The 27,906-nt window shown below is 46.0% G+C and overlaps 1 protein-coding gene across 1 annotated transcript in view; it reads right to left on the bottom strand.

Moving 5' to 3' along the window:
* Nucleotides 1–27,906, bottom strand: part of ITPR3 (inositol 1,4,5-trisphosphate receptor type 3) — a 568,454-nt gene that overhangs the window by 75,355 nt on the left and 465,193 nt on the right. Inside the window, exons 37-40 of the mRNA XM_078644240.1 lie at nt 15,814–15,922; nt 15,215–15,305; nt 14,318–14,487; nt 140–311 (exon numbers count right to left, since the gene is read on the bottom strand). Coding sequence (XP_078500366.1) covers nt 140–311; nt 14,318–14,487; nt 15,215–15,305; nt 15,814–15,922 — 542 coding nt within the window. The remainder of the gene's footprint in view (nt 1–139; nt 312–14,317; nt 14,488–15,214; nt 15,306–15,813; nt 15,923–27,906) is intronic.

The following is a 27,906-nucleotide window of genomic DNA, read 5'->3' as shown; positions in this document are numbered from 1 at the left end:
TCTTCTCACCAGTACATACAGGCAATGAAGACAGTCACACCTTTAGGGAGGGACATGTAAGGGTGTCTCCCACCTATCTCACCTTTGAATATAGCCTACAAAGGCACCTCTGATGTATGCTCTGTGTCGGCTCTCTCACCTTTGGACGAGGGCTCTGGCACCGTTTCTCTTTCCTCCTGGTTGCCCAAGTCACTCATGTTCACCGAGACCATAGATTTAATCTCTTGCTGGGCGCTCTTCATGCGATCGTTCAGGACCTTGAAGAACTTCTCTGATTTGTTGTCCCCCTTCATCAGGTTGTAAATGGAATTCTAGGAGTGAGAGGGAGTCGAGAGAGCTTTAGTAAGTTCTGGGGTACAGCTACAATTGAAACAGTAGAGTGCATCAGTATTTGGGTCAAGAGCAGCTGGGGCAGTGTAATTTGTGCACTGTGGAGCTCTGAGGGTCCAGTGCCACTCTTATATGCCAAGATATTTCAGCCTAATTTGCCATTTGTCACTCTGGTCTGCTTTGTAGTGTCACACGCTCCCTGGTTGTGTATGTGGTGGGCATGGGAGGTGTGAGGACATATTTATTGTCTGAATGGAGGCTCATTGCATCTTTGCTAAGTCACTGAGGCCCTCCTTTAATGTTGCCTACTAAACAGCGCATTTGCTTTCTGTTGCAAGACAATATGGGTTTACCAAGAACATACACGTGACTTGCTTACCACTGGTTGACTTTCCTATCACTGTCATTTGCCTGCTTCTAATTTGTATCCCAGTTTGTCAATCTTGTGTTTGCCCCTCCCATGAAATATAGCCTCTTAGCCACCTCTTTTGCTGGCTTCTATGCTTCCACTGCTTTTGCTTGCTGTTTGTTTGCTTGCTTTTAAAGCACTACTCTTTTCTTTTTGTTTAGGCAAGCTATGGGAATGCATGTATTTTTCAGCATTGTCTCCTCCGCATTCTGTGTTGATCCCTGTCACCCATGTGCTTTTCCCCACCCCTCCATGTTGCACTTGTCACTGTGTACTTCCCCCTATTGCTTTTTTGCCCATGTACTTTCCCTGCCTGCTCCACGTTGCTCTTTTGCCATTTTGTTCCCTCGATAGTCCATTTTGCTCTCTCTCTGTCCTCTGCTTCTCCTCGCCTGCGTCCTCCGTTGCTTCCAAACCCCCACCCACGCCTCCATGTTTCGTCCAGTCTCCTCATCTGCATCCTCCAGCATTTTTTCATCGCCACGATCCTGTGTTGCTTTCACCCCACCCTGATTTTAAAAAAAAGCTTTGCACATTTTTATGTTTTAGTTACCGATGCTACTCGGATTGGTAACTACAAAGAAAACAAGCATTGGAAATGCAATCGGGCTCGGATTTATTTGAGTTTGAGCTAATGGCATTGTAAATGGCAATGTCTTTTCGCCATGTGTTATGGAGTGTGTGCATGTGGTGTGTAGTGGAATAATGTGGGTTAGATTTGAATTGTAGCAATGGTGGCATGCTGTGCTTTACATGAATATGTTTAAAAGTAAAGTGTACCATACTGAGATTGCTACAATAGTTAATTGTGGATGCGTTAACAATTGATGCGTGCACTGATGGCTGGTGGTGTGTGTGACTATGCCACACTGGTGCCACTGCACCTGCTGCACAATGGTAGCTACGCCACACTGGTGGTACTACACCTGCTGCGCAATCATAGCTAAGTAACACACTGATAACACCTCACCTGCTCCACGAATTGTAACTACGCCACACACTGGTGCCACTGCACCTGCTGCACAATCATAGCTAAGCAACACTACCACTGCACCAGCTCCACCAATGCTAGCTACCAATCACCGGTACCACTGCACATGCTGCACCAATGATAGCTACGCCACACTGGTGCCACTGCACCTGCTGCACAATCATAGCTAAGCAACACTACCACTGCACCAGCTCCACCAATGGTAGCTACCACTCACCGGTACCACTGCACCTGCTGCACCAATGATAGCTACGCCACACTGGTGCCACTGCACCTGCTGCGCATTCATAGCTAAGTAACACTGATAACACCTCACCTGCTCCACGAATGGTAACTACGCCACACACTGGTGCCACTGCACCTGCTGCACCAATGATAGCTACGCCACACTGATGCCACTGCACCTACTGCACAATGGTAGCTACGCCACACTGGTGGTACTACACCTGCTGCGCAATCATAGCTAAGTAACACTGATAACACCTCACCTGCTCCATGAATGGCAACTACGCCACACACTGGTGCCACTGCACCTGCTGCACAATCATAGCTAAGCAACACTACCACTGCACAAGCTCCACTTACTGTTTCTTCACTCCCGCTGCCTACTCACAAGTTGTAATTTGCTATCGTGTAAAGGAACTGCCACTGTAGATGAAAAGTCAAGTAACATTTATTTAATCTCTCCCCCGTACTGAACGAGTGGCTTTCCTGCTGCATTTTGAAAAAAATGTTATGCACGACTGCTGATATGGCCGGATGATGATTTGCCTCTTTGTAAAATCATATTTTGTAACAGCTTCCAGAGAGGACTGACAGTTTGCACGTTTTAGCCTTCTGCCAGAAATGTATACATAAACACGGTTACTTCTATACGAGTTGTCAAAACACTAGACCCTTCATTTATTTGCAAAAGGTGAAAATTGATAACGAATCAAATTGTGTTCTGCCATCCCTTAGCCCATACCGTATACACTTACACATGAAACGATGCACACGAACGCGCGCCCTCAAAACGCACTGCAGAATGGTGAATGCGCCCAGAGCATCTGGATTCCATTACAGCGGCTCCCTGACAGCTCCTAATTAAAATTTATGGACGGCCCTGCGCGTAACCGCACACGATATGCAGGAAGTGGCCCACGAGTAAAATATATGGCCTATTGCATTACGACTAATATAAACACGGCACAGCGAGGACCAATTACCATTCAGATTGGAACTAAAAGTACTGAAAAATCTCGCGCACTAAGGAATTTTTCCTGCACGATTCAGAAACCCCTTAACAATAGGAGCTCGGAGCTCCGCCCCCTGCTGACGCTGGGGGGGCGTAGGCCGAGCCCTAAAAAAGCGCCCATGTAATTTTGTAGGCACGCGCATGAGTGGTGTGCACACTTACATAATGACATGGCCGTGGAAAAGGCTTTCTTTTAAATTCTTTAGCCAACCATTGACAAAACCAATAGGTACCAAAGGCTTTGACAATGCTTGTTTGGAGTATGTAAGGCTATTTGTAGTAATACCACAGTTGCAAACGTTTGCATTATTTCTGTGGAGGCACAGTGTAAGAGCTTTATCCAGAAGCTACAATAGCTTACTGATGTAGAGGAGTCATTTTACTGTATTTGGGGTTGTGATACACTTTTTCCCTAAATAGAAACTTTGTGTTTAATGTGCAAAATATTTTCACCCAGTTAACATAATTTTTACATTCCAAGAGCTAATTATCTCATTTAAAAAGTATTCTTCACGGCCAGACACTCTCTACACTGTCGGAAAAAAATACACCCTTTTCTTATACATTTTTGTGCATCTGACATTTTGTAGCACTATTTATGAGATGCACTGGAAGCCAATGCAAAGGCAATAATGCTAGCTAGACAACTCAGGAGGCTAAGAAGGTTTTCCATCTAGCCCACCTCAGAGCTTCATTATCATGTTTGCATAGAGACAAAACCGCTAGGGTATTACAGCTCGAAAGTAAACTATGAGCATGCGTTTTAACTACTCATCTGAACACCGTAAAGTACCGTGGGGACCTTGTCTGTACAGATAGATCAGTCCTCATGTGAGAATATTCACAAATGGAGACCCGCTTGTTGGCTAAACTCACTTGTAATGTATGTACAGAGTGGGAGAATCGAGAGGGAAAATGAGGGATACTGACTTAAGCAGCTACAGTGATGCTTATCCAGGTGACCAGGCTCATGCTGATCTGTTTTCGTTATTTGCTGGATTAGTTGATGGTGTAATGATCAGAAACCTTATTAATGGAGCTTACCCCTAATTCGTAAGCGCTTTCATGTAGATGATCGAGGAGGGCGCTATATGAGAAGAAACATACAATTTGGAAAGAAAGGGTTTGCAGGGAATGATTGAAGATGATCCATAACACGCAGCTGGAGTCGAAGGAGGAATGAGGAGTTCTCATCTGGGAGTTTTCTTGTCACTGGTGAATGTAGGGCTGTTAAAAGAGAGGAGACTTCAGCTCCTTTTTCAAATGGAGGAGTGAAACTGTGCACTCGTGTGGAACAGAAGAAGGCAGAAGAATGTAAACGGAGTAAAGGATCAACCATGAGAAGGGCAGAGGGAGCAATCACTTCTTGCATACCAGGAATGCCATAAGGATGCAAAAGCACTTTCTTCAACTTTGATTGACAGTAAGCTTGGAGACGAGCAATAAACAAAACATAATGCGCTGCCTAGAGTCATAGACACGTGTCAGTGATACGCCAGATGCTGAAGGAGGTCGTACAGTAAGGACATGGCAGCCTTAGGACCAATCAATGGCGTTCTTTTTAGTGAAGTCTAACCATCTGATCATCAGAAACGGCCTCGGAGGAGGAAAGTGAAATGCTAATGGCTGCGCTCCAGTGAGATCGAAGTACACCGTAGGTGTGTGCAGTGATCTATATAGTGATGTATATTCGCCTGTATCTATTACCTGCTTCCCTCCTTATCCCTTTGTTGTGGCTCTGCAGTTTCTGTCTTATCTCTGTGTTTGTTCTCCTTCTTTCATAATTCGGTAGAGCTGCAAACGGCCTGCCAGAGTCACCATAAACGTTTTTTTAAAATATTTTTAGCCAATGGAAGTTGCATGCTGGAACTTGTAGTCTTGTTTTCTCCATTAATGGTATGGCCCCCCAAAGCTGCGTATGCAAAGTGTTGTCATTCAAAACGCTAAGAATTCCTGAAAGCCAACCTTATGGTATGGAATGTGAATCGTTGTCAACTATGGTTTAGGCTACTCATACTTCAATATATGTATTTGCCATTTTCTCAGGTTAAAATACCTTAGGAAACAACAACAATTATGTTGAATGCTTCTCTCATGAAAATACCATCTCATTTTGACCCACTTATACATTTTAAGCCAGATAACTATCTCTCCCTGCCTGCTATTCTGAATCCAATCAATATCAGTACTGTACGTATCTGTGATTATACCCCACTCACTGCATAAGGTGCCTCGCCCCAGCCTAGTACCTATTCATTAGTGCAGTCTAGCATGGTCTGCATTTTGCGTAAGTGTTACTAATTGCAACATCTGAACGTCCTTTCACCCAAAACCCTGTAATTTGGTCGCCCAAGTAGCAAGATTGTTTTACACCTTGTCGTCTCTTCAGGATCGCCTCATAAAGGTGTCCTCAGCCAATGTCCTCTCTGTCATATCTCTAATCCAGAGAGCTGTATTAGTGTTTCTTGTCCCCAGCCACCCTATAGCTATGCATCCTTTTGCTAACACCAGTGCTAAATGCACAACTTTATATTGCATCCTTTTCTTCTTTAGTTTTGCTACTATACCCAATAGACACTGTTTGGGAGAAGCTATATAGATATCTCCGTAGACCAATGCAGCCTTTCTGCAAATTTAGTCTAATCGTTCAAAATGTTTGTCTCAAGTACACATGAGGTGCATGAAGAAGGGCCCTTCGACCCCACACCAATGGGGGCACTTACCAGACCTATTTGGATAAATTCTCCTTAATTTAATCAGAGTTAGATATGTGTGATGCACATAGTTGAGATGTGTCGATTTAAATCTAGCATTACCAGAGATCCCTTTAACCAGGGCATATGTCGTAGCCCACACCCTATCAGTGAGTTGGTCACCCAAACCACCCTCCCAGGTTAGCCCGGTGCTCAACACCCTGTTGGGTACCTCCGCCTTCAGGGAATTGCACATCAAGATCATCAAGTGTCCACTTGTTCCAAGTCACGGGACTGCTTATAGTATTTCAGTCCGGAGAGGCGTATTTGGAAAGTCAGTCCAAATCTCTCTGGTTGTCCTGGCAATCCTGGTGTACTTCAGTAACTGACAGGGGCCCACTGTAAATGCCTCATGAGCTTCCTGAAATGTAATGAATATCTCCCCCATCTAACTCATCCTGTTGCTGAATCTCCCTTCCTTCCAGCTCATCACCGTCAGGCCTGCACTTGTGACTGCTCTCAATAAAGAGAGCCTTCAAGAGACTCGAATGACTAGGATAAATGTATGTGATCTAGTTCTTTTATAGGGAACTGGCTATCATGAATTTCAGGTGTGGCCTAGAGACAGCTTTTTTTAAATTGCTTTATTTTTTGGTTGTACAGAAAAGAGAACATAATTACCAAACATCATTAACTGCACTCTTGCAAAATCGATGAATGCAATTACGTTCCACCACTTTCTAAGTTCACAAGCCACCACTGCATTTGAAGGGCTGTTCATCCCACAACTCCAATTCCTTTGCAAAAGGCAATCGCTTAGGGACCCTACTAGTTCTGCATTCCCAGACCAGAGCAGTCTGTCTCACAATATAGTGGTATTACCTGGGCACCCCGGCTCTCCTCATGAGCAGTTCTATCAGTGGTGTATCATCACATGTCTCTTTTAACATGCATTTTTGTCAGTTATCCTCCCCAATCCTCAATGAGCAGCATGTTGCATGTCAGCAGCATAATAATACAATTCCATCTCCGGGAGGCCCAGCCCCTCCCCCCCTTCTCCTAGTTACATTTTAGCATATCCAAGGCTACTATGTATTATGTTCTGGCTCACACCAAAGACACCAGCAGCCTGTTCAGCTTTTGAGAAGTGTCTGGAAGCTGTGGACACGCTGCATTTTTCAAGATGTAAAGGCAACGCTTGAGGAACACCATTTTCGCAATAGCAATCCTCTCCATAATGGAAATGGGAAGCTCATTCTAAATACCTATTGATGTCTGCAAACCTTTCGGCACTCTCCCCCAATTGTACTAGTATTGTTTATCAGTGGAAGTTGCTACCATAAAACTAATATATCTGTATATATCCGTTTCCCAGTTAACGCCCGACAGGCAGCTACAGCCCTGGGCTCTCCACCCATGTCCCCAGTGGGAACAACAATGTTTTTTATATTAATCATAAGCCATGCTTTGTCACCAAACTCATCAAAGCAAACCAACAGACCATGGGACCAAATTGCTGGGCCGCCTCAAATAGAACAATACAGCATCTGCATTTAGGGAGACCACATGTGTGATGTCGCCAACCTTGATCTCCCTTCCTCCAATTTCTTTCCTGAGCCTCATCCACAAAGGCTCCATTGCCACGGAATAGAGTAGGGGTGAAGGAGGATAACCCTGCCTAGTACCTCACCTATGTCTCAGGCTGTGGAGACCATACCCCCACTCATAACCCAGGCCCTGGGATTTGTATATAGCAGTCACACCCAGCTATGAAAAATCCGTCTGACTCCCATAAGTTGCAGGACCTCCATAAAATATACCCAGTTTAGTGTGTTGAATGCCTTTTCAAGGTCACAATTGCAAGCTCCTCTTCCATATTTCCCAGCAAATGGAGGATATGTCCCGGCCTATAAATATTTATAGCCATACTCCAGCCCAGTGTGAAGCCGGATTGATCCTTGTGGAGCAAAGAGCCCACCACTGACCTCAGCCTCCCCACAAGGACCTTACACAGATCGTTATTTTTACTATTAATTATCGTCAGAGGCCTCAGAGGGTTACACTGGGTCACCACCCAGCTTGAGTATCATGTAGAAGCAAGGTGCCACTCATTCTAGCACCCCTAAATACCTTCAAAACGTCTCAGATAGCTTTGGTGCAAAAGTCTAAAGGAACTCCACCGGGAAGCCATCCCAGCCTGGAATTTCGCCTTTCTGCTTAGTTTTCAGGGCCTCCCTCAACTTTAAGGCAATCTCAACTTCAAGCCCTGCACTGAGTGGATCAGGGAGGTTTGGTAGCTCCACCATCCCTAGGATATCAGTAACCTGATCAGTCATGTCAGGGTCTGCCACTGCAAATGATCGCAGAGTGTACCGTTTATTGCAGCTTCCCATACCATCCAAACGAGTAATGCCTGTCTGTATTTAAGTATCCGGGCCAATAACCTACTGGACTTGTCTCTCTCCTTGTGTAGTCTCTGGCCATACTCTTTTGGTGTCAGGCCATCTAACCTGCCCCATAATTCTTCCAAGATTCTTCTGAACCCTAACAACTCAGCCTGCCTCTCAGGGGATGCAGTTTGACTGTGTTGCACCTTCTTCTGTAGCTTCAGATCTCTCTGCAGTTGCTGCTTAACCCCATAGACCTTGCCTAGGCATTCACTCCTTACCAGAGCATTAATCGCCTCCCATATATTGGCTCTATAATCTGGCAAACCCTGGATGGTCTCCAACCAGGCAGCCAATGAGCCATCCAGAGCATCACGGCATGTAGGGTCCAGAGGACCCCCTGAAGGCATTCTTCTGGATGATGGTGCTTCCTCTCCCCCTCAAACTCAAACAATAATGGAGAGGGGTCAGAAAGGAACCTGCCCAGATAATGCGCATCATGAATCTAAAATCTGTTTTTAAAAAATTGTTTACTCGTAAATTTTGCACTGTGTAACCTGCCTGCCTGGCATAGTTGAGGCGCTTTACAATACCTGTGCGAAGCATACCGACGGCCGATTTAGGGCTCCACTCGGTTGTAGACAGCCACCCGGAGGGCGACGACTTTGGCCGCCATCTTAGGGGAAAAGGCACGGTTGGCGCACTAGCGGTCGGGCGAATCACGGCCCGAGCGCTATAAATTGGTAAGCGCCAGCACAAACTACAACCTTTCTCACTCATAACAGAGACTCCTGAGGCGGAAAGCCGGGAGTTAGGCCTCAGACCACTTGTTTTTATTTTATGCCTATTTGCACTAAAATCTGTTTTTAAAAATTGTTTACTCGTAAATTTTGCACTGTGTAACCTGCCTGCCTGGCATAGTTGAGGCGCTTTACAATACCTGTGCGAAGCATACCGAGGGCCGATTTAGGGCTCCACTCGGTTGTAGACAGCCACCCGGAGGGCGACGACTTTGGCCGCCATCTTAGGGGAAAAGGCACGGTTGGCGCACTAGCGGTCGGGCGAATCACGGCCCGAGCGCTATAAAATGAAGTCCATTTCCCGTCCGCGCAGCGGGTGGGCGCAGCGGGCGCGCCGATGGCGCGCCAGAGGCAAGCCCGTCTGGGCCCGTCCGGGCCAGACCGGGCCTAGGGCCTACCACTATGCCCGTGGACCCTACGGGACCAATAAGATATTCAAATAAAGAACCCCTGGCGCTACAAGACAAGAGCGGTCAGTGGTGCCACCAGCTTGATTGGACTAACAAACAACTTTGTCGGTGCCTACTTTGTCCTGACTCCATCCCCGTGGGGACTAACGGTAAAGTGGCCGGCAGGGAGGTGAGGATGGCGCTACTAAACTGCAGATCACTACCTAAGCATGCGGTAGAGATCAATCTATTGATCGAAGAGTGCCGCCTTGACCTGCTCTTCTTAACGGAGACATGGTTATCTCCCAACGCAGAATTTATTTGACATTATCTCTGCTCTCCCAAGTGGATTTCATATTCAGAGTCAGCATAGCGACAAAGGGAAGGGAGGTGGTCTTGCTTTAATTCACAAAGACTCTCTGATCTGTGGATTTGAGGACTGTGGCATTTTAGATACAGAAAGTGCCTATTTCAGCATTCAGCTTACCTCCACCTGCTCCCTTTCAGGATTTCTTATCTACCGTCCGCCGGGCTGCATAAAACATTTTACAGACTCTCTACTAGAAGCTACTTTAGCTGCAGCAGCTCGGGCATCCAACTTTCTGGTTTTGGGAGATCTGAACCTACATTTTGATGATCCCAATGATAAAATGGCCACAGACCTCATCCTCAATCTCAAAGCCTTTGAATTGACACTGTTAAATAAAGAAGCCACCCATATCAGGGGACACTTGCTGGACCCGGTCTTTTCAAATAATAACCAGCTTTGAGTCAAATCCCCACTGCCCCTACCATGGTCCGACCACTTTGTAGTCCCATTCTCGTGGGAAATTCGATCGGAGGAGAGAAGTGCCCCGCGTCCTCGCATATTACAGAGAGCCTGGCCAAAGCTATCGGTGGAAGCTCTGAAACAAACGCTAGAACTATCGGCTCCTGCTGCAGAATCAGATGTCTTGCTAGCAGATTCAAATTTTCAGAATTGGCTTAATAGCGCCCTGAATACGGTTCTGCCTCTCAAAATGGTGACAAAAAAGAGTTGCACCTTTAAATCCCCATGGTACACCACAGAGCTAAGAGAACTCAGAAAATCCTGCAAAAAGTTTGAACGCATCTGGAGGAGGGACTGGGCAGCCAACAGCAAAACCTCCTACCAGGCCGCCTTAAGACTCTATAAAGCTGCACGGCAGAAAACCAAGGCATCTTTCTTTGAGGAGAAAATTAAACTTTCGGCTAACTCCTCTAGGGAAACGTTTATGTTTGTTAATCAACTTCTTAAAATCCCGTCCCCACCAACCGCACAAGAGGACACCAAAGCAAGGTGTGACCAGCTGGCAGAATATTTTGATGATAAAATACAGAAAATCCTCGATAGTCTACCAGAAACGGCATAACTCCAACCACTGAGACCCCCCCCCTCTCAACAACTAGTCCCCGGCTGGATCTGCTTAGATGCATTACCAGGGAGGATTTCTGTAAAACTCTAACCTTGGTGCATAGCGGATCTCCATCTGATCCAGCGCCCATGCACGTCCTTAAGCAAATCGCTGACACCATTGCCCCCCTTGCCACAGATCTGTTAAACTCCTCATTCACCAATGGCGTAGTCCCCCCGAGCTGGAAACAGGCCAGAATTATAACGCTCCTAAAGAAACCGGGACTAGATACCACCAACCCGGCTAATTTTCGCCCGATCTCCCTGCTACCGGGATTGGGCAAAATCGCTGAAAAGCTAGTAAATCAACAGCTCTCAGGATTTTTGGAGTGTAATGGCCTACTGAGCGACTCCCAAACGGGTTTTCGCCCAGGACAGGGCACTGACACAGCCCTTATAGTAGTGGCGGAGGAGGCAAGATGCATCTTAGATTCGGGAGGATCAGCGGCCCTGATCCTCCTGGATCAGAGCGCTGCATCTGATACCGTGGACCATGCAACATTGGTCCACCGGCTTGCCAAACTAGGCATTGTAGGGTCAGCTCTCAGATGGCTGGAATCCTTCCTGAACAATCGATCCTTCAGGATTTGGGAAAATGGCATTATGTCAAAGTCTACACCCCTCCAGTGTGGGGTCCCTCAGGGATCCTCCCTGAGCCCCACGCTGTTTAACGTTTACATGGCCCCGCTGGAGGAGGTAGTAGCCCCTTTTGGGATCAAATCCATCAGCTATGCAGACGACACACAACTAGTCGTCTCGCTGACACAACAGGAGGGATGCTCAGACAACCTCTCGAGCTGCCTTACTGCAATCTTCACCTGGATGACCGGCTTGAAGCTCAAATTGAACGGAGCAAAAACCGAGATCATGGTTTTGGGTCATCAATTCACATCCTTGCCCACAGAGTACTGGCCGTCCTGCATGGGTGAACCACCCCCATCAAAGGAGAAAATTAAAAGCCTTGGGGTCTGGTTCGAACCCCAATTAACTTTCAAGACTCAGGCACAGAAAGTGGCAGGTGGATGCTTTGGCCTGCTTCGCGCAGCACGGAAAGTCCTCCCCCTCCTGCCTTTTCAATCCAGGAAGCTACTAATCCAGGCCCTAATTTTATCCAGACTGGATTATGGCAACGCCCTTCTGCTAGCAGCACCAAAGGCCACAATTAACATCTTGCAGCGGGCGCAGAACGCTGCTGCCAGGCTGCTTATGGGGGCGCCTAGAAGAGCTTCAGCCAAACCATTGCTGAGAGCCCTCCACTGGCTCCCAATTCAAGAACGAATCGCCTTTAAATCACTTTGTATCACGCACAAGACACTGCAAGGCAAGGGCCCTCCGGCCCTAAGGAATCTGATCTGTCCTTATAGACCGGCCCGGGCTCTACGGTCCGATGGGGACAATCTTGCAATTGTCTCAAGAGTAAGGAAGGCTTGCACTGGAGGCCGTCGCTTCTCACTGAATGCAGCAAAAACCTGGAATGCTCTCCCCAGGGATATCCGGATGGAATTCTCTTATCTTCATTTCAGGAAATCCCTTAAAACATTTCTTTTCCCCAAATCACCATAAAAATCCCGATACCCCCAGAGTCTTCTGTTATTAGTTAGTTAGCGCTGGGACGCTCTAGGGCAGCCATGCGCTTTATAAATCAAATTTCATTTCATTTCAATGGGGTGACTCACCTGAAATCAGGAAATGATCCAGCCTATTAAATGTGTTATGCATCAAAGAGGGACACAAGTATTCCATATCTGTGGTGTGTTATTCCATACACACACCGCATATTTGCATCACCTCCTCCAAGGCTGAAACCATAGCTGTTTTAGCACGTTCCTTTGAGGGGTGTTTATCCATAGTTCCATCCAGCACACAATTGCAATCTCCCGCCCTTAGTATCACGGCATCCATAAACTCAACCAGTAGGTATTACACCTTGCAATAGAATGCTCTGTCATCATTGTTAGGAGCATAATTATTGACTATACACAGTTCTCTTCCATCTAATGTGCCACGTTGGAGGATGTATCTGCCCTCTATGACAAACCGGAAGAGAACCCCAGGTGCCACCAAATAGGCACTCCTTGAGCATACGAAGAGAAAGGGGAGAAGTAAAACTGGCCTTTCCACTTTTTCTGGAAATAACACCTATGCTGCCTGAGAAAAGACGGCACTCTGTATAGATTTTTTAGCCAATGAGACCACAGACATTCCACATAACTATCTTGTATTGTGCAGTCATCTGTGAGCTTGCTGGTACTCAGTGCATCTACCATCCCCGCTCACCTCTTTTTATTCGGGGATCCCTGATACATTACCCTCCAGCTGCAGAGGATCATCCGCGTTGACCTTCCATCCACAGTCCCCATTCCTACTCATGCGGGGCTGGAGCCCTCCCATTTTCGTCAATGGCAACTTGTCCTGTAATTGAAGCCACTCCTAGACTTTTTGTGCTCATACTTATTTCTATATGTCCCCTTTACAATGTTCGTACATTCCAGGCTAGCTTATAATTGTATGTTTTAATTCCTCGACGTTGTAGTGCTAGCCTGTTCCAGGTTTACACTTTTATGTCTTACTCTCTCCCTCACCACGTTAGTTTGTTCTTGACTATCACTACTTATCAGGGTCGATTTCAATCCCTTAATAACCTGGTGTGCTGAAAGTTTACCTATTCATCCTTTCCCATCGTTATGTTGGTATGCTCCACTCTTAATTGCGTTTATTTGAATGCATTAAGGTTTCCCGAACTGTGTAAAGAGGAGATTGCGACCTCATTTTCCTGCAGATGTAAAGCTTTACGGGGCTGTACCCTTCTACTTCCATTTTCAACAATACCAAGTTTGTTATTAATTGATTGCACAAGACCCACCAGGTGGCCTCATCATAGACTTGAGACACTGGTGTTCTGAATCGTGGATTAAAGAAATGTAGGTCTAAACTGCACACTTAACTGCTCCCGTTACCGACGTCTATATGTGTTCTTACACACCACTATATCAACTTGTACCTAGATACTTAGGCATATCTCAATGTGTATGTGAATCTACTCCAGACCGGAGTATCACCTGTGCAGCCCCTCCTCCCTTCTCCAGGTTGATCGGCATCCGGCTTTATTTGCATAGCTCTCTCAAACTGAAATTCTTTTTCATAAAAATCTTGCTCTCAATGTGTACAAACCCTTCTTCATCGGATTAACCTATTTCAGGCCTACCTGGATTTCTATTTCAGTTTGCTATTTAAATGAAGATATACTCCACCCTTTACTCTTTCGCTTCTGCTCTTACTTTTGCCTACTTTACCCCACCCTACAGTTAGCTGAATCTGCACAGATCTCCGCTTATTCTGTCAGTCTCGCCTCCAGAATCTAGGATCCCCATCCCCCAACACTATGTTGATCTTCTCCTTTATTGTGAGGATCATTCTGCTAATTCCTGTCAGCCTGTGCCTACTCCTCCTCATTCACTATCAGGATCTTCTCAAGATTAACTCAACTGTGACCATTTGGTGTATTGGCCCCACCCCTCCTCCAAGCATGTTGGTTTGCTCAAGAATAGCTTAGATTGTGTTAAAATACAACCTCTAGTTTGTTTGATCTAGGCCTTCCAGCATTTGTATACAGTCTCGTATCCACTGGATTCGCCTACCACAGGCATACCTGGATCTCAGTGTTCCCTCCATCCAGCAATCGGATGGCCAGAAGGATGCTCTCTTGGAAAATCTTGTCATTCTTTGAGTTCATTATCAGGTCAGACACAAGCTTTGTGGCTCCCTCCCGGTCCAGCTTGCATTGAACTGCAGCAATAATTGCCCAGTCTTGGTCTTGGCCTGTAGAGAAGGGAAAAAGCAGAGCTGAAATAGGCCTGTACAGCACCCAATGGGATGAAGAACAATTGAGGAACAAATCTTCTCTTGTTTTTATGAAATGTTGACGTTTTATTGCAAGCTCATTAAAAAGTTATTTCTTCTCCTCTACCCAGCAGTAAAATCTGATATTACATTAGCTAAAGTCATGAGTAGCTATCGTAACTAGCAGATTCAATATTCAGGAATTTACTTAGCACACGATTAATATCTTGTAGCTCAATAACTCCCAGTTTGCATGAAAAAGATCCACAAACCTTAGTTTACTGCACCTTTATCGCTCCATGAGGGTGAGAAGGTTTAGCACTATCATATATCGATGGCACTATTAGTGAACACCACTAACATCAATACAATCCTTAGAGAGTAGGATTGGGAGGGATCCATGGAGAGAGAATAACAAAACACTAACAGTGATTACCAAAGTGAACAATGCACACAAGATCCTGAGCTGGTTCTTTAAAGCATGTTCACAGTCTTGTGGCTGGTACGTTACTTACTTCAACAGAGCATTACCAGGGAGCCATAGCATCAGGTGGATGTGTATGCAGAGCCACAGAGCCAGAAGCACAAAACATTATTACTTATCCACGGGGCCAGCAGCATACCACATTCCAGACAGGCACTTAGGCAACAGAGCACAACACTAACAACGAGTCACAGCCAGCCTCAGTTCTCGCCACTTTCTTACCTCCGACCCCAATGTCAAGGATTTCCACCTTAGGGTTTGACTTCTTGTTTTGCAGATAATTACTTAAAAGCATTTTTCTCAAAACTCCCCCCTGACAAGAAAGAAAGGAAATTAATTTTATTCCATGAGATGGCCTCTGCACATAAAATATTAACTCATAAGAGAGAACACCATTGTCCATAGTGCACACATCTAACCCGCTCAAACGTATCTATAGGTTGGGTGACAGAGCAGAAGATACTCTTCCCCTCCTACATTGCAAAGCTAACTACAATACTTCGCATGCAAGCTATGTTATACACTCAGCATGTCCCACCTCCTGTATTGACCTTCGTGCCTAACCAGCCCCTATTTTTGTTTCCTATCCTTGTTGCTCTTATACTCTACTTTTCTTCTCGTTTCACTTTGATTATAGACTCACTACTCATCATCTACCCTTTCTCTTTACACTACCTGTACTTTAGCACTTTCCCTCCACACCTGGCTGCACTATCCCTGTCCTAACTGTTCAAGGATCCTCCAGCCTTGTTTCTTCATGTACCCATTTCCTATTCCACCTACTCTTGTACTTTCTTTTTATCATCTGCTCACTTACTCACCCGGTCCCCAAAGTTGTTCTTTTTGACCAACATCTGCTGCAGAGTTCGGAGCACCTTAATGCACAGCTTCTCCTCACTTGACATAAGATTCTTTGTGTGCTGAATCAGCCTAGAAACAAACAGATATTGGCTTAATCAGATGGGGAATGCAGCAAGAAAAACAGATACATTCTGATGAATTGTTCTGCAAAGGTGGAACAAATATTTTCTTGCCTGTAGGTGTAGTTTTGCAGCTTGAAGATTTTTCTGGATTCACATTATTCTGCCATGTAGTGGTTGGGTCTGGAACTCTCCACTTTTTTGTAGTCCTTCTTGTTTTGGTTTTAGTTATTGTTGGGCGTTGACAAATCCTCCATTTGGTGCTTCTTGTGATGTCGTACCCACCTTTGGTCGCCATCTTCGGATTCTATTTTTTGTCGGTTCTCTCCTTCAATCTTGTTGGTGGAGGCGGGTGGGTCGCTTAGAATCAAGAAAATCCTTCAAGCTGCAAAACTACACCTACAAATAACAAACTATTCATTTTGCAGAGTGAATCTTTTTTGGATTCACATGCTGTGCATTGAAACTGTAGCATCTTTGTTAGTTTAGCAGTGGTTGGGTTGAAGATGTACTTAGATTTGTAGACAGTTGTTTTAACACTATTTGTCCCATTTGAGCGTCCTTGTTCATTTGAATGTCTTTTCAGTGGTGCTTTTGAACATGTGTACAGAGCAACACGTTGCTGTCATACATATATCCTTTGAGGGTGTATTTGCTTGAAAGGCAATGGTTGCTTTTTTTTCCTTGTTAATTGTGCCTTTGGGGTTAAGGTTAGCGAGTCCCCCGTACTTGTGTGGCATAGTTGAATAGTTTTGTTATCCATCTGGCAATTATGCCCTTTGTTACAGGTTTTCCCCTATTGTTGTTTGCAAAAAAGACAAATAGTTTCTTTATCTTCCTGCTTGTTTTTGTCTTTTCAATGTAGTACATTATGGCACAATTCTGCTTGAATTTTTGGGTGTTGGAAAAAACTTGGAATTTGTATTGTTTGATTTATGTGGAAGTGTAAAAGTATCTTAGGTAAGAGAAGAGTTGTGCATCTGTCCTCATGACAATTATTTCCTTGGGATCCTGTAAATATGTCTCTTGAATTGTGAGGTCTTGTATTCCACTCACCCTGCAAAGAGATGTTACAGCCACCAGGAATGCTGTTTTTAGCCTGAGCATCTTTGAGGTAGCTTTGCGTAAAGTCTCAAAGGGTGCCTTCATTAGTTGAGTGAGTACCAGATTTAGATTCAATGTGGATGCAGGCTACCATGGGCGTCCGCAGGGGGGGGCAAGGTGGGGCGCTTGCCCCCCCTGGATCCAGGCCTGGTTCTAGAGGAGGGGCCCACGTATCTTGGCCGACTTTCCTGCTGGGGCAACACCTGAAAGGCTGCTGCTACAGCCCGAGTGCGACTCTCAGCAGGTCACAGAGTCAGCCGTTCCTCATGGGTAGAATGACAATGGGCCGACAGAGGAGAAACAGCATGGTGCATCTCCTCCCATCCCAGGTCTTAGGAGATGATGTTGAGTCCTTGGGGAGCTGCTGATGCCTACGAGCAGCACAATTAGAAAGTCTTAGGCAGGGGATGTGAGCTTTAGTCCCTCACAGCAGGCCACAACGATCAGATAAAAAGCTACGGGGCGCGAGTGGGGGCGTTTGGGGAGCAGGGTTAGTGCCAACATTTGTAGTTTAAAAACTGTGAAGTGACAGACCGGATTGAAATTGAAAATTTCTTTCTTATGAAATTCCATGAGTGCTGTATACAACTAAGAGTGAAAAAACTCTGGAAAAAACACTAAGGACTGAAATAACTACATTTAAAGAACAATATGACAAAAATTTGAATAAAAAAAGGAAAATTCGATTTTGACAATGTTGTAGTGAAAAATGTCATTAACCCTCCATGTTGAGACAAAGGGAGGTGTAAGAGCAGAGGAGAGATAAAGAGAGAGACAGAGCCAAAAGGAAAAACAAGCATTTGCAATGCAATAGGTCTCGCATTAATTAAGTTTGACCTATTGGCATTACTAAATATTGCAACACCAATTGCAACAAAAGTCAATAAATTGTAGGAAAAAAATGTGTATTTATTTTTGTAGTAATGATAGCATGCTGCACTTTAGATGAATATATTTAAAAGTAAAGTGCGCCATACTGCGATTGCTACAATAGTTAATTGTGGATACGTTAACAATTGATGTGTGCACTGATGGCTGGTGGTGTGTGTGCCTGTAGAAATTGTGCACTGATGGCTGGTGGTGTGTGTGCCTGGTGGAAGAGTGCACTGCCAGCTGGTGGTTTGTGTGCCTGGTGGAAGCATGCACTGACGGCTGGTGGTGTGTATGCCTGGTGGAAGCATGCACTGACGGCTGGTGGTGAGTGTGTGCCTGGTGAAAGCGTGCACTGATGGCTGGTGGTGAGTGTGTGCCTGGTGAAAGCGTGCACTGACGGCTGGTGGTGTGTGTGTGCCTGGTGAAAGCGTACACTGACGTCTGGTGGTGTGTGCCTGGTGGCAGCGTGCACTGACGGCTGGTGGTGTTTGAGCCCGGTGAAAGAGTGCACTGACGTCCGGTGGTGTGTGCTGGTGAAAGCTTGCACTGACGGCTGGTGGTGTTTGTGCCCGGTGAAAGCGTGCACTGATGATGTGGTTGTGTGTGTGGTTGTGTGTGTGTGTGTGTGATTTTGTGTGTATGGGTGTGGTTAGGTGTGTGTGGTTGTGTGTGTGGGTGTGTGTGGTTGTATGTATGGCTGTGGTTAAGTGTGTGTGGTTGTATATGTGGTTTGTGTGGTTGCGCGTGTGTGGTTGTGTGTATGGGTCGGAGACAGAGGAACGGAGAGGGAGACAGGGAGAGAGAGAGGGAGGGAGACAGATAGAGGGAGACAGAGAGAGAGAGGAAGATGGACAGAGTGAGTGAGACAGAAGGAGAGAGAGAGGGAGAGAGAGAGGGAGATGGAGAGGGAGGGACAGAGAGAGAGAGAGAGAGAGGGAGGGTGGGAGACAGAGACAGACAGAGATAGAGACAGACAGAGACAGAGAGACGAAGAGGGAGACAGAGGGATAGAAACAGGGACAGATAGAGACAGGTACAGACAGATAGAGGCAGAGACAGGGACAGACAGAGAGACAGAGAGGGAGACAGAGGGAGAGAGAGAAAAGGAGGGAGACAGAGGGAGGGAGTCAGACAGAGGGAGACAGAGGGTGACAAAGGGCGACAGACAGAGGGCGACAGACAGAGGGAGACAAACAGAGGGAGACAGGCAGAGGGAGGGAGACAGAGGGAGGGAGGCAGAGGGAGGGAGACAGAGGGAGGGAGACAGAGGGAGGGAGACAGAGGGATGGAGACAGAGGGAAGGAGAAAGAGTAGGAAACAGAGGGAGGGAGAGAGAGAGATAGGGAGAGGGAGGGAGACAGTGATAGAGAGAGGGAAGGAGATAGAGATAGAGAGAGGGAGGGAGACAGAGATAGAGAGAGGGAGGGAGACAGAGATAGAGGGAGAGATACAGAGAGAGAGAGAAAGGGAGCGAGAGAGAGAGAGTGAGAGAGAGAGAGAGAGAGCGAGAGAGAGAGAGAGAGAGAGAGAGAGAGAGAGAGAGAAAAAAAGATGTGTGTGTCCCGGTCTGGTGGCTCAGTGGACGAAGGCGTCCGCTGCAGGGGCATGTGTTCAACCTCATGGTCACAGGTTTTTTTGTTGCTCTAGAACCCCACCCCCTCCACCACTGACCCCGCCCGGGCCACAAACCACACTGTTAATTTGGCCCCTGAGAGAAAGTTTGTGAGTACCCATGCTCAAGAACCACATCAACCTGATTTAGAATGTTTTTGATTTTTTCCGGCCATTTTTAGTTTTTCCCTCTGTTTTATTGTAGTTGCCAGGTCGTCTGCTGTGTCGCCTCACAAGATTTTTCTCTTCCCCCTTTGGGTTTCATTGTTTATTTAAGAACTTTGTCTTATTAGATTTTTCTTAATGTATTTAATACTTGTGCTCAATCATGTCGGAGGATGGTGATGAAGTTAAAATGTTGCCCCCCCCGGAAACATTTCTGCGGATGTTGGTGATGCAGTTCTTTGCCCCTTCTAAAAACCTTTTTATTACCGAAGCTGCAAAGAAGCTTTTTCCTATGTGACCTCTCGTGTAGGTCACTATTGCAGCTAAGAGTATTTGCAAATGTTAACTTGCAGTCTAGTAGGTGTGTTAGGTATTTTAACACCATTGTATCCTCAGTGTTTTTCCTCAATAATGCCTTTTTGAGGCACAACAAGGAGTATTTCTTCCATTATGCAATGTAGCACTTCCTTGTTCTTGGCTTTCTTGCTTACCTAAGAACAGCCATTATGTTCTCTGGTGGTTTTACAAGACCAAAGTCTTCAGGAGCCAGGATGAAAGACTCCGGTTCTGTTCTGGGTGTAGTACCCTTCCTTCTTTGATTGACAATAGGTCTTGTTCTGTTGATAGTTTTAGAATGTTACCATGTGCCATTTCAATCAGCTCTGAAAAATATGTCTGTACCGCCCATTGAGGGGCAATCAGTATTAGTGTCATTCTGCTTTTCCTGCATCTGTCCTCATGACAATTATTTCCTTGGGATCCTGTAAATATGTCTCTTGAATTGTGAGGTTTTGTATTCCACTCACCCTGCAAAGAGATGTTACAGCCACCAGGAATGCTGTTTTTAGCCTGAGCATCTTTGAGGTAGCTTTGCGTAAAGTCTCAAAGGGTGCCTTCATTAGTTGAGTGAGTACCAGATTTAGATTCAATGTGGATGCAGGCTACCATGGGCGTCCGCAGGGGGGGGCAAGGTGGGGCGTTTGCCCCCCCCTGGATCCAGGCCTGGTTCTAGAGGAGGGGCCCACGTACCTTGGCCGACTTTCCTGCTGGGGCAACACCTGAAAGGCTGCTGCTACAGCCCGAGTGTGACTCTCAGCAGGTCACAGAGTCAGCCGTTCCTCATGGGTAGAATGACAATGGGCCGACAGAGGAGAAACAGCATGGTGCATCTCCTCCCATCCCAGGTCTTAGGAGATGATGTTGAGTCCTTGGGGAGCTGCTGATGCCTACGAGCAGCACAATTAGAAAGTCTTAGGCAGGGGATGTGAGCTTTAGTCCCTCACAGCAGGCCACAACGATCAGATAAAAAGCTACGGGGCGCGGGTGGGGGCGTTTGGGGAGCAGGGTTAGTGCCAACATTTGTAGTTTAAAAACTGTGAAGTGACAGACCGGATTGAAATTGAAAATTTCTCTCTTATGAAATTCCATGAGTGCTGTATACAACTAAGAGTGAAAAAACTCTGGAAAAAACACTAAGGACTGAAATAACTACATTTAAAGAACAATATGACAAAAATTTGAATAAAAAAAGGAAAATTCGATTTTGACAATGTTGTAGTGAAAAATGTCATTAACCCTCCATGTTGAGACAAAGGGAGGTGTAAGAGCAGAGGAGAGATAAAGAGAGAGACAGAGCCAAAAGGAAAAACAAGCATTTGCAATGCAATAGGTCTCGCATTAATTAAGTTTGACCTATTGGCATTACTAAATATTGCAACACCAATTGCAACAAAAGTCAATAAATTGTAGGAAAAAAAATGTGTATTTATTTTTGTAGTAATGATAGCATGCTGCACTTTAGATGAATATATTTAAAAGTAAAGTGCGCCATACTGCGATTGCTACAATAGTTAATTGTGGATACGTTAACAATTGATGTGTGCACTGATGGCTGGTGGTGTGTGTGCCTGTAGAAATTGTGCACTGATGGCTGGTGGTGTGTGTGCCTGGTGGAAGAGTGCACTGCCAGCTGGTGGTTTGTGTGCCTGGTGGAAGCATGCACTGACGGCTGGTGGTGAGTGTGTGCCTGGTGAAAGCGTGCACTGATGGCTGGTGGTGAGTGCGTGCCTTGTGAAAGCGTGCACTGACGGCTGGTGGTGTGTGTGTGCCTGGTGAAAGCGTACACTGACGTCTGGTGGTGTGTGCCTGGTGGCAGCGTGCACTGACGGCTGGTGGTGTTTGAGCCCGGTGAAAGAGTGCACTGACGTCCGGTGGTGTGTGCTGGTGAAAGCTTGCACTGACGGCTGGTGGTGTTTGTGCCCGGTGAAAGCGTGCACTGATGATGTGGTTGTGTGTGTGGTTGTGTGTGTGTGTGTGTGATTTTGTGTGTGGTTGTGTGTATGGGTGTGGTTAGGTGTGTGTGGTTGTGTGTGTGGGTGTGTGTGGTTGTATGTATGGCTGTGGTTGCGTGTGTGTGGTTGTATATGTGGTTTGTGTGGTTGCGTGTGTGTGGTTGTGTGTATGGGTCGGAGACAGAGGAACGGAGAGGGAGACAGGGGGAGAGAGAGGGAGGGAGACAGATAGAGGGAGACAGAGAGAGAGAGGAAGATGGACAGAGTGAGTGAGACAGAAGGAGAGAGAGAGAGGGAGAGAGAGAGGGAGATGGAGAGGGAGGGACAGAGAGAGAGAGAGAGAGAGGGAGGGAGGGAGACAGAGACAGACAGAGATAGAGACAGACAGAGACAGAGAGACGAAGAGGGAGACAGAGGGATAGAAACAGGGACAGATAGAGACAGGTACAGACAGATAGAGGCAGAGACAGGGACAGACAGAGAGACAGAGAGGGAGACAGAGGGAGAGAGAGAAAAGGAGGGAAACAGAGGGAGGGAGTCAGACAGAGGGAGACAGAGGGTGACAAAGGGCGACAGACAGAGGGCGACAGACAGAGGGAGACAAACAGAGGGAGACAGGCAGAGGGAGGGAGACAGAGGGAGGGAGGCAGAGGGAGGGAGACAGAGGGATGGAGACAGAGGGAAGGAGAAAGAGTAGGAAACAGAGGGAGGGAGAGAGAGAGAGATAGAGAGAGGGAGGGAGACAGTGATAGAGAGAGGGAGGGAGACAGAGATAGAGAGAGGGAGGGAGACAGAGATAGAGAGAGGGAGGGAGACAGAGATAGAGGGAGAGATACAGAGAGAGAGAGAGAGGGAGCGAGAGAGAGAGAGAGAGAGAGAGAGAGTGAGAGAGAGAGAGAGAGAGCGAGAGAGAGAGAGAGAGAGAGAGAGAGAGAGAGAAAGAAAGAAAGATGTGTGTGTGCCAGGTCTGGTGGCTCAGTGGACGAAGGCGTCCGCTGCAGGGGCATGTGTTCAACCTCATGGTCACAGGTTTTTGTTGTTGCTCTAGAACCCCACCCCCTCCACCACTGACCCCGCCCGGGCCACAAACCACACTGTTAATTTGGCCCCTGAGAGAAAGTTTGTGAGTACCCATGCTCAAGAACCACATCAACCTGATTTAGAATGTTTTTGATTTTTTCCGGCCATTTTTAGTTTTTCCCTCTGTTTTATTGTAGTTGCCAGGTCGTCTGCTGTGTCGCCTCACAAGATTTTTCTCTTCCCCCTTTGGGTTTCATTGTTTATTTAAGAACTTTGTCTTATTAGATTTTTCTTAATGTATTTAATACTTGTGCTCAATCATGTCGGAGGATGGTGATGAAGTTAAAATGTTGCCCCCCCCCGGAAACATTTCTGCGGATGTTGGTGATGCAGTTCTTTGCCCCTTCTAAAAACCTTTTTATTACCGAAGCTGCAAAGAAGCTTTTTCCTATGTGACCTCTCGTGTAGGTCACTATTGCAGCTAAGAGTATTTGCAAATGTTAACTTGCAGTCTAGTAGGTGTGTTAGGTATTTTAACACCATTGTATCCTCAGTGTTTTTCCTCAATAATGCCTTTTTGAGGCACAACAAGGAGTATTTCTTCCATTATGCAATGTAGCACTTCCTTGTTCTTGGCTTTCTTGCTTACCTAAGAACAGCCATTATGTTCTCTGGTGGTTTTACAAGACCAAAGTCTTCAGGAGCCAGGATGAAAGACTCCAGTTCTGTTCTGGGTGTAGTACCCTTCCTTCTTTGATTGACAATAGGTCTTGTTCTGTTGATAGTTTTAGAATGTTACCATGTGCCATTTCAATCAGCTCTGAAAAACATGTCTGTACCGCCCATTGAGGGGCAATCAGTATTAGTGTCATTCTGCTTTTCCTGCATTAGTTGATCACTCTGTGTAACAGTGAAATCAGGGGAAAAGCGTATGCAAATATCCCTGACCTGTCTATCATTAGAGCATTCCCCAGGGATTAGAGGTATGGCTGCCTGGATGCAAAGTGTTGGCCTTTTGCGTTCTCTGGGGTTGTGAATAGATCTATTTTTGGTGATCCCCAACTCCTGAAAATCTTTTTGAGTACTGTTTGATTAAGTTTCCATTCGTGTGAGCATGATGCTTGTCTACTAAGCCTGTCTGCTTCTACATTGTCCTTGCCTGGTAGGTGAACTTGTGTTATCTCCATTTTCTTCTGGATTGCACATGTCCAGATTGTTCGGGATAGATTTGAAAGGGAAAAGGATTGAGTCCCCCCTTGCTTGTTGATGTAAAACATTGTAATTTTATTGTATGTCTGGATGAGTATTGTCTTTCCCAATAGCTCCTGCTGAAAGGTTTTTACGGTTAGGAACAGCGGGCCTCATTTACAATATTTTGACGCACGGCAGCGTAGCAAGCCTTCCTGCTGCGCTGCCATGCATCAATGGAAAAGGGCAGGAAGTCACTGTATATACAGGATACGGCACATTCCTGTCTATTTCCCTGTATTGATGCACCATGGGCTGCCATGCACCAACCCAGGCACCCTTGCGCATTGGTGCAAGGGTGTCTGGTTGTAGGGGTGATTGTTTTTGTGCAGGAAGAAACACCTTAGAAAAAAAAAGGGAAAATGAGGAGAAATAAAGGTATTTCTCCTCACTGCGCCTCCCTTACGCCTCTCCCGGGGAGGCATAGGAATCTGATGCATTCCCAGGTTTACAAAACCTTGTAAATCTGGGAATGCGTCAGGTTCCATGGATGTTGCGTGGGAATACCCGCAGCAACACCCATGGAATGCCCATTTCACACAGAGTAATGCGAGAAAGGGGGCATATTTACAAGGCCATAAAAGCCACTCATGTGGGTTTATGTGGCCTTGTAAATATGGTCAGGCACGCTGATCCGCCGGTGCATCAAAAAAAGTGACGAACTGGTGGCGCAATGGGCTTGTAAATAAGCCTCACTGTCTTTAGTTCCAGGATATCAATATGCTGTACATGCTCCTGTTCCTTCTAGACTCCTTGTACTTTGAGTGTGCCCATGTGTGCTCCCCAACACACATGAGAGGCATCTGTTGTTATTGTTACTGCTGGGGTTGTGCAAATGTCCTACCTTGTGTTATCTCCTGATGCAGTTTCTACATGACAACTACTAGATTCTCCCAACTCCCTGTGGCTTGTGACTATTGGTTCTGAAGCCATTCCTGAATTTGTCTCATGTGTAATCTAGCACATGGAATTAAAAGGACTTCCCCAAAGTCCTTACTGACAGAGCTTGTCCCTTCTGATAAACGCAAGTTTTCACCAACAGTGACTAAATACTTTTCTTTGTATAGAGTTGATCTTTGCTCTCAGAAACATTTTTTCTTGTTCTGGGGTTGGTGATGACTTCTCAATGATTATAGAGAAACCCAGTGAGAATAGTGTAGTAATTACCTGCTGTATATGATCTTTGCACTTGTCGTGGGAGTTTGCTCTCACTAACAGGTGGTCCAGGTAAGGATAGACATGTATTCCCTGTCTTCTTAGGTGAGCTGCTACTGCTGCTAGACACTTTGTAAAGACCCTTGGTAATGATTTTATACCGAATGCCAGTACTGTGAACCGGTAGTGAGTTGTGTTCACCATAACCTCAGGTATCTCTTGTGTTTTGCATTCATTGGGATGTGCAAGTAGGCATTTTTTAGATCTATAGTTGCCATGTAATCCCCTTTTTGCAATTGTGGGATGACATCCTAAAAGGTTGTCATTTTGAATCTTTGCGTCTTTATAAACTTATTTATGAATCTGAGGTCTAAAATTGCGTGTAGAAACTAGTCTACCTTTGGTATCAGGAAATATGTTGAGTAATTTCCTTTACTGTTCTCTGTCTTGGACACCTTTCCTATAGCTCTTTTTCCAGCAATTCCTCTACCTCTTTGAGTAGCCAAGATGTCTCTTCCTTTGAATGGACCTTCTGTTTTGGTCCCCTTGCTGGAGGTATAATTTCCCATTCTATGCAATATGCAAACTCAATGACATTTAAGATCCATTTGTCTGACATTATCTTCCTGCACTCCTGAAGAAAGTTCTTGGCCCTGCATCTCACTGGTGTTGTGTATAGGATGCTGTGTGTTTATGGGAAGTTACTTGTTGGTAGGAGTTGTGCCTCCCCTGTGAGGCTGTCGCCTTCCCTGTGCTCTTCCTCGAAAGCACTGCCTTCCTTGCTGCGGATACTGCCAGTGCTGCTGGGCTCCAGAAGATTGGCTATTTCCCTGGAAGGACTGGTGTGATGTGCCCGTTTGGAAGACGCCTCTACTAGTAAGCCAATGATGATGACATAGTATGATCTCCTCATCTCATCATCTGCAGCTTCAAATGCCGATTTCCGGCATTGATTGGGGATATTTTTACCCGCTTCGACAAGGTGTGCAGCTCAATTTCTGTATTGATTTTACATGTGCTTCATCAGCTCTGCCATCTCCTCCCAGAGTTGGTAGGCCTGTTTATTCAGTAGAGCATTTGAATTTGTGATGCGCCATTGATTGGCTGTGCTGCATTAAAATTTTCCGCCCAAAAGGTCCATCCTCTGGCTCTTCTTGTCAGGAGGGTGACCAGATGTTGAGGGGATGTTGGCCCTCTTCCGTGCTGTAGAGATCATAATGGAATCAGCCGGTACTGTACCCTTGAAGTACGCTGGGTCCTTAGAAGAATATTTATATTTCCTTTCCAACCTTGGAGTCACTGCCCTACAAGTGGTGGGTTCCTTAAATACCTCCCTTCCTTGGTCCAGGACACTAGGCAGCATTGGAAGAAATCGGTTCTTGGCTTGGGAAGGCAACAGAGTTTCCAACAGGAAACAAGATAGTTGTTTGTCCTCCTCCAGCTGCACTCCATATTTGTCAGCCGCTTTTTTGATGAACTGGTTGTACATTCCAATGTCATCCGGAGGTGAAGACCTCGATGTATAACAGTTTACTCCTTCCACAGGGGAGTCCGTCTTCAGGTCCTGCCACTAAACCCCTGTGTATTCAGACTCTTCTGAGTCCTGAAACATCCACAGTCCTTCTTGCTCCTCTTCTTCCTAATAGAAGAGGTCTTCTTCCTCTTCCTGTAGCTCAGGTGTTAAATGAGGTTCGATATCTTCGACGTTCTTTCCTCCCTGGTCTTTAGGTATCGACGTTTTCAAAGGAATTCTATTTTCCCTCAAGGATTTGTTGACGTCTTTCTTCTTCTGTAACAGCACAGCCATTTCTGCCTTGAGGTGCCTCTTCTTCTTCTCGATCTCCGCCAAATGTTGTTCTGGATCGAGAGTCAACGTCGATGTTCTCTTTGACTTCAAGGATTCTGTCGACTAAATATCGGTCATCGAGCTTCTTTGCTTGCCTCAAGAGCTTTCTCGCTTTGAAGTCAAACCATCTCAACCTCATCTGTCTGGAGACATTTCTCCTGCAGTCTCACTTTCGAGGGATCTGAGGGTTTTTTCCTCTGGGGGCCTGCCTTTGGTCAGCGAGTTTTTCAACGAGGCCCTCTTCAAAACCTTTGAGCCTGTTTCTTGAGACCCATGCAATTTTTGGGGAATCAGTGTGTCTTCTACCTGTGATCTCTTGTCTTTCTTGGTTGCCTGGGCTTCCATGATTCTTAGGTCTGTGTCTGATGTTACCCCCTCAGCACCTTCAGTGACGTTTTCTTCCTCGTCGCTCAACAGTTCCAGGTCTCTCTTTGCTTCTCCCTCACCCTCAGTTTCTTTGACTTAATCAGGTTTTGCAGTTGTCACTTCGATGATCTATTGGTGGGCAGAGGTTGCAAACGGGTTGGTGGTCCACCTGCAAGCATTTGTTGACAATTCAGGCAGAACTGGAACAGTCTTCTCCATTACGTTGAACAGGGAGCCCCCTGCCCAGGCATTCCCAAAACCATCAAGGAAATCTTCTCCTTTAATTTAGGAATCTCCTCCGTTACCTCTTCGTCG

Source organism: Lissotriton helveticus, chromosome 5_1 (assembly GCF_964261635.1).
Source record: "Lissotriton helveticus chromosome 5_1, aLisHel1.1, whole genome shotgun sequence".
NCBI lineage: Eukaryota > Metazoa > Chordata > Amphibia > Caudata > Salamandridae > Lissotriton > Lissotriton helveticus.
The sequence above is the reverse complement of the archived record's forward strand: the minus strand, read 5'-3'. Positions and strand labels throughout refer to the sequence as shown.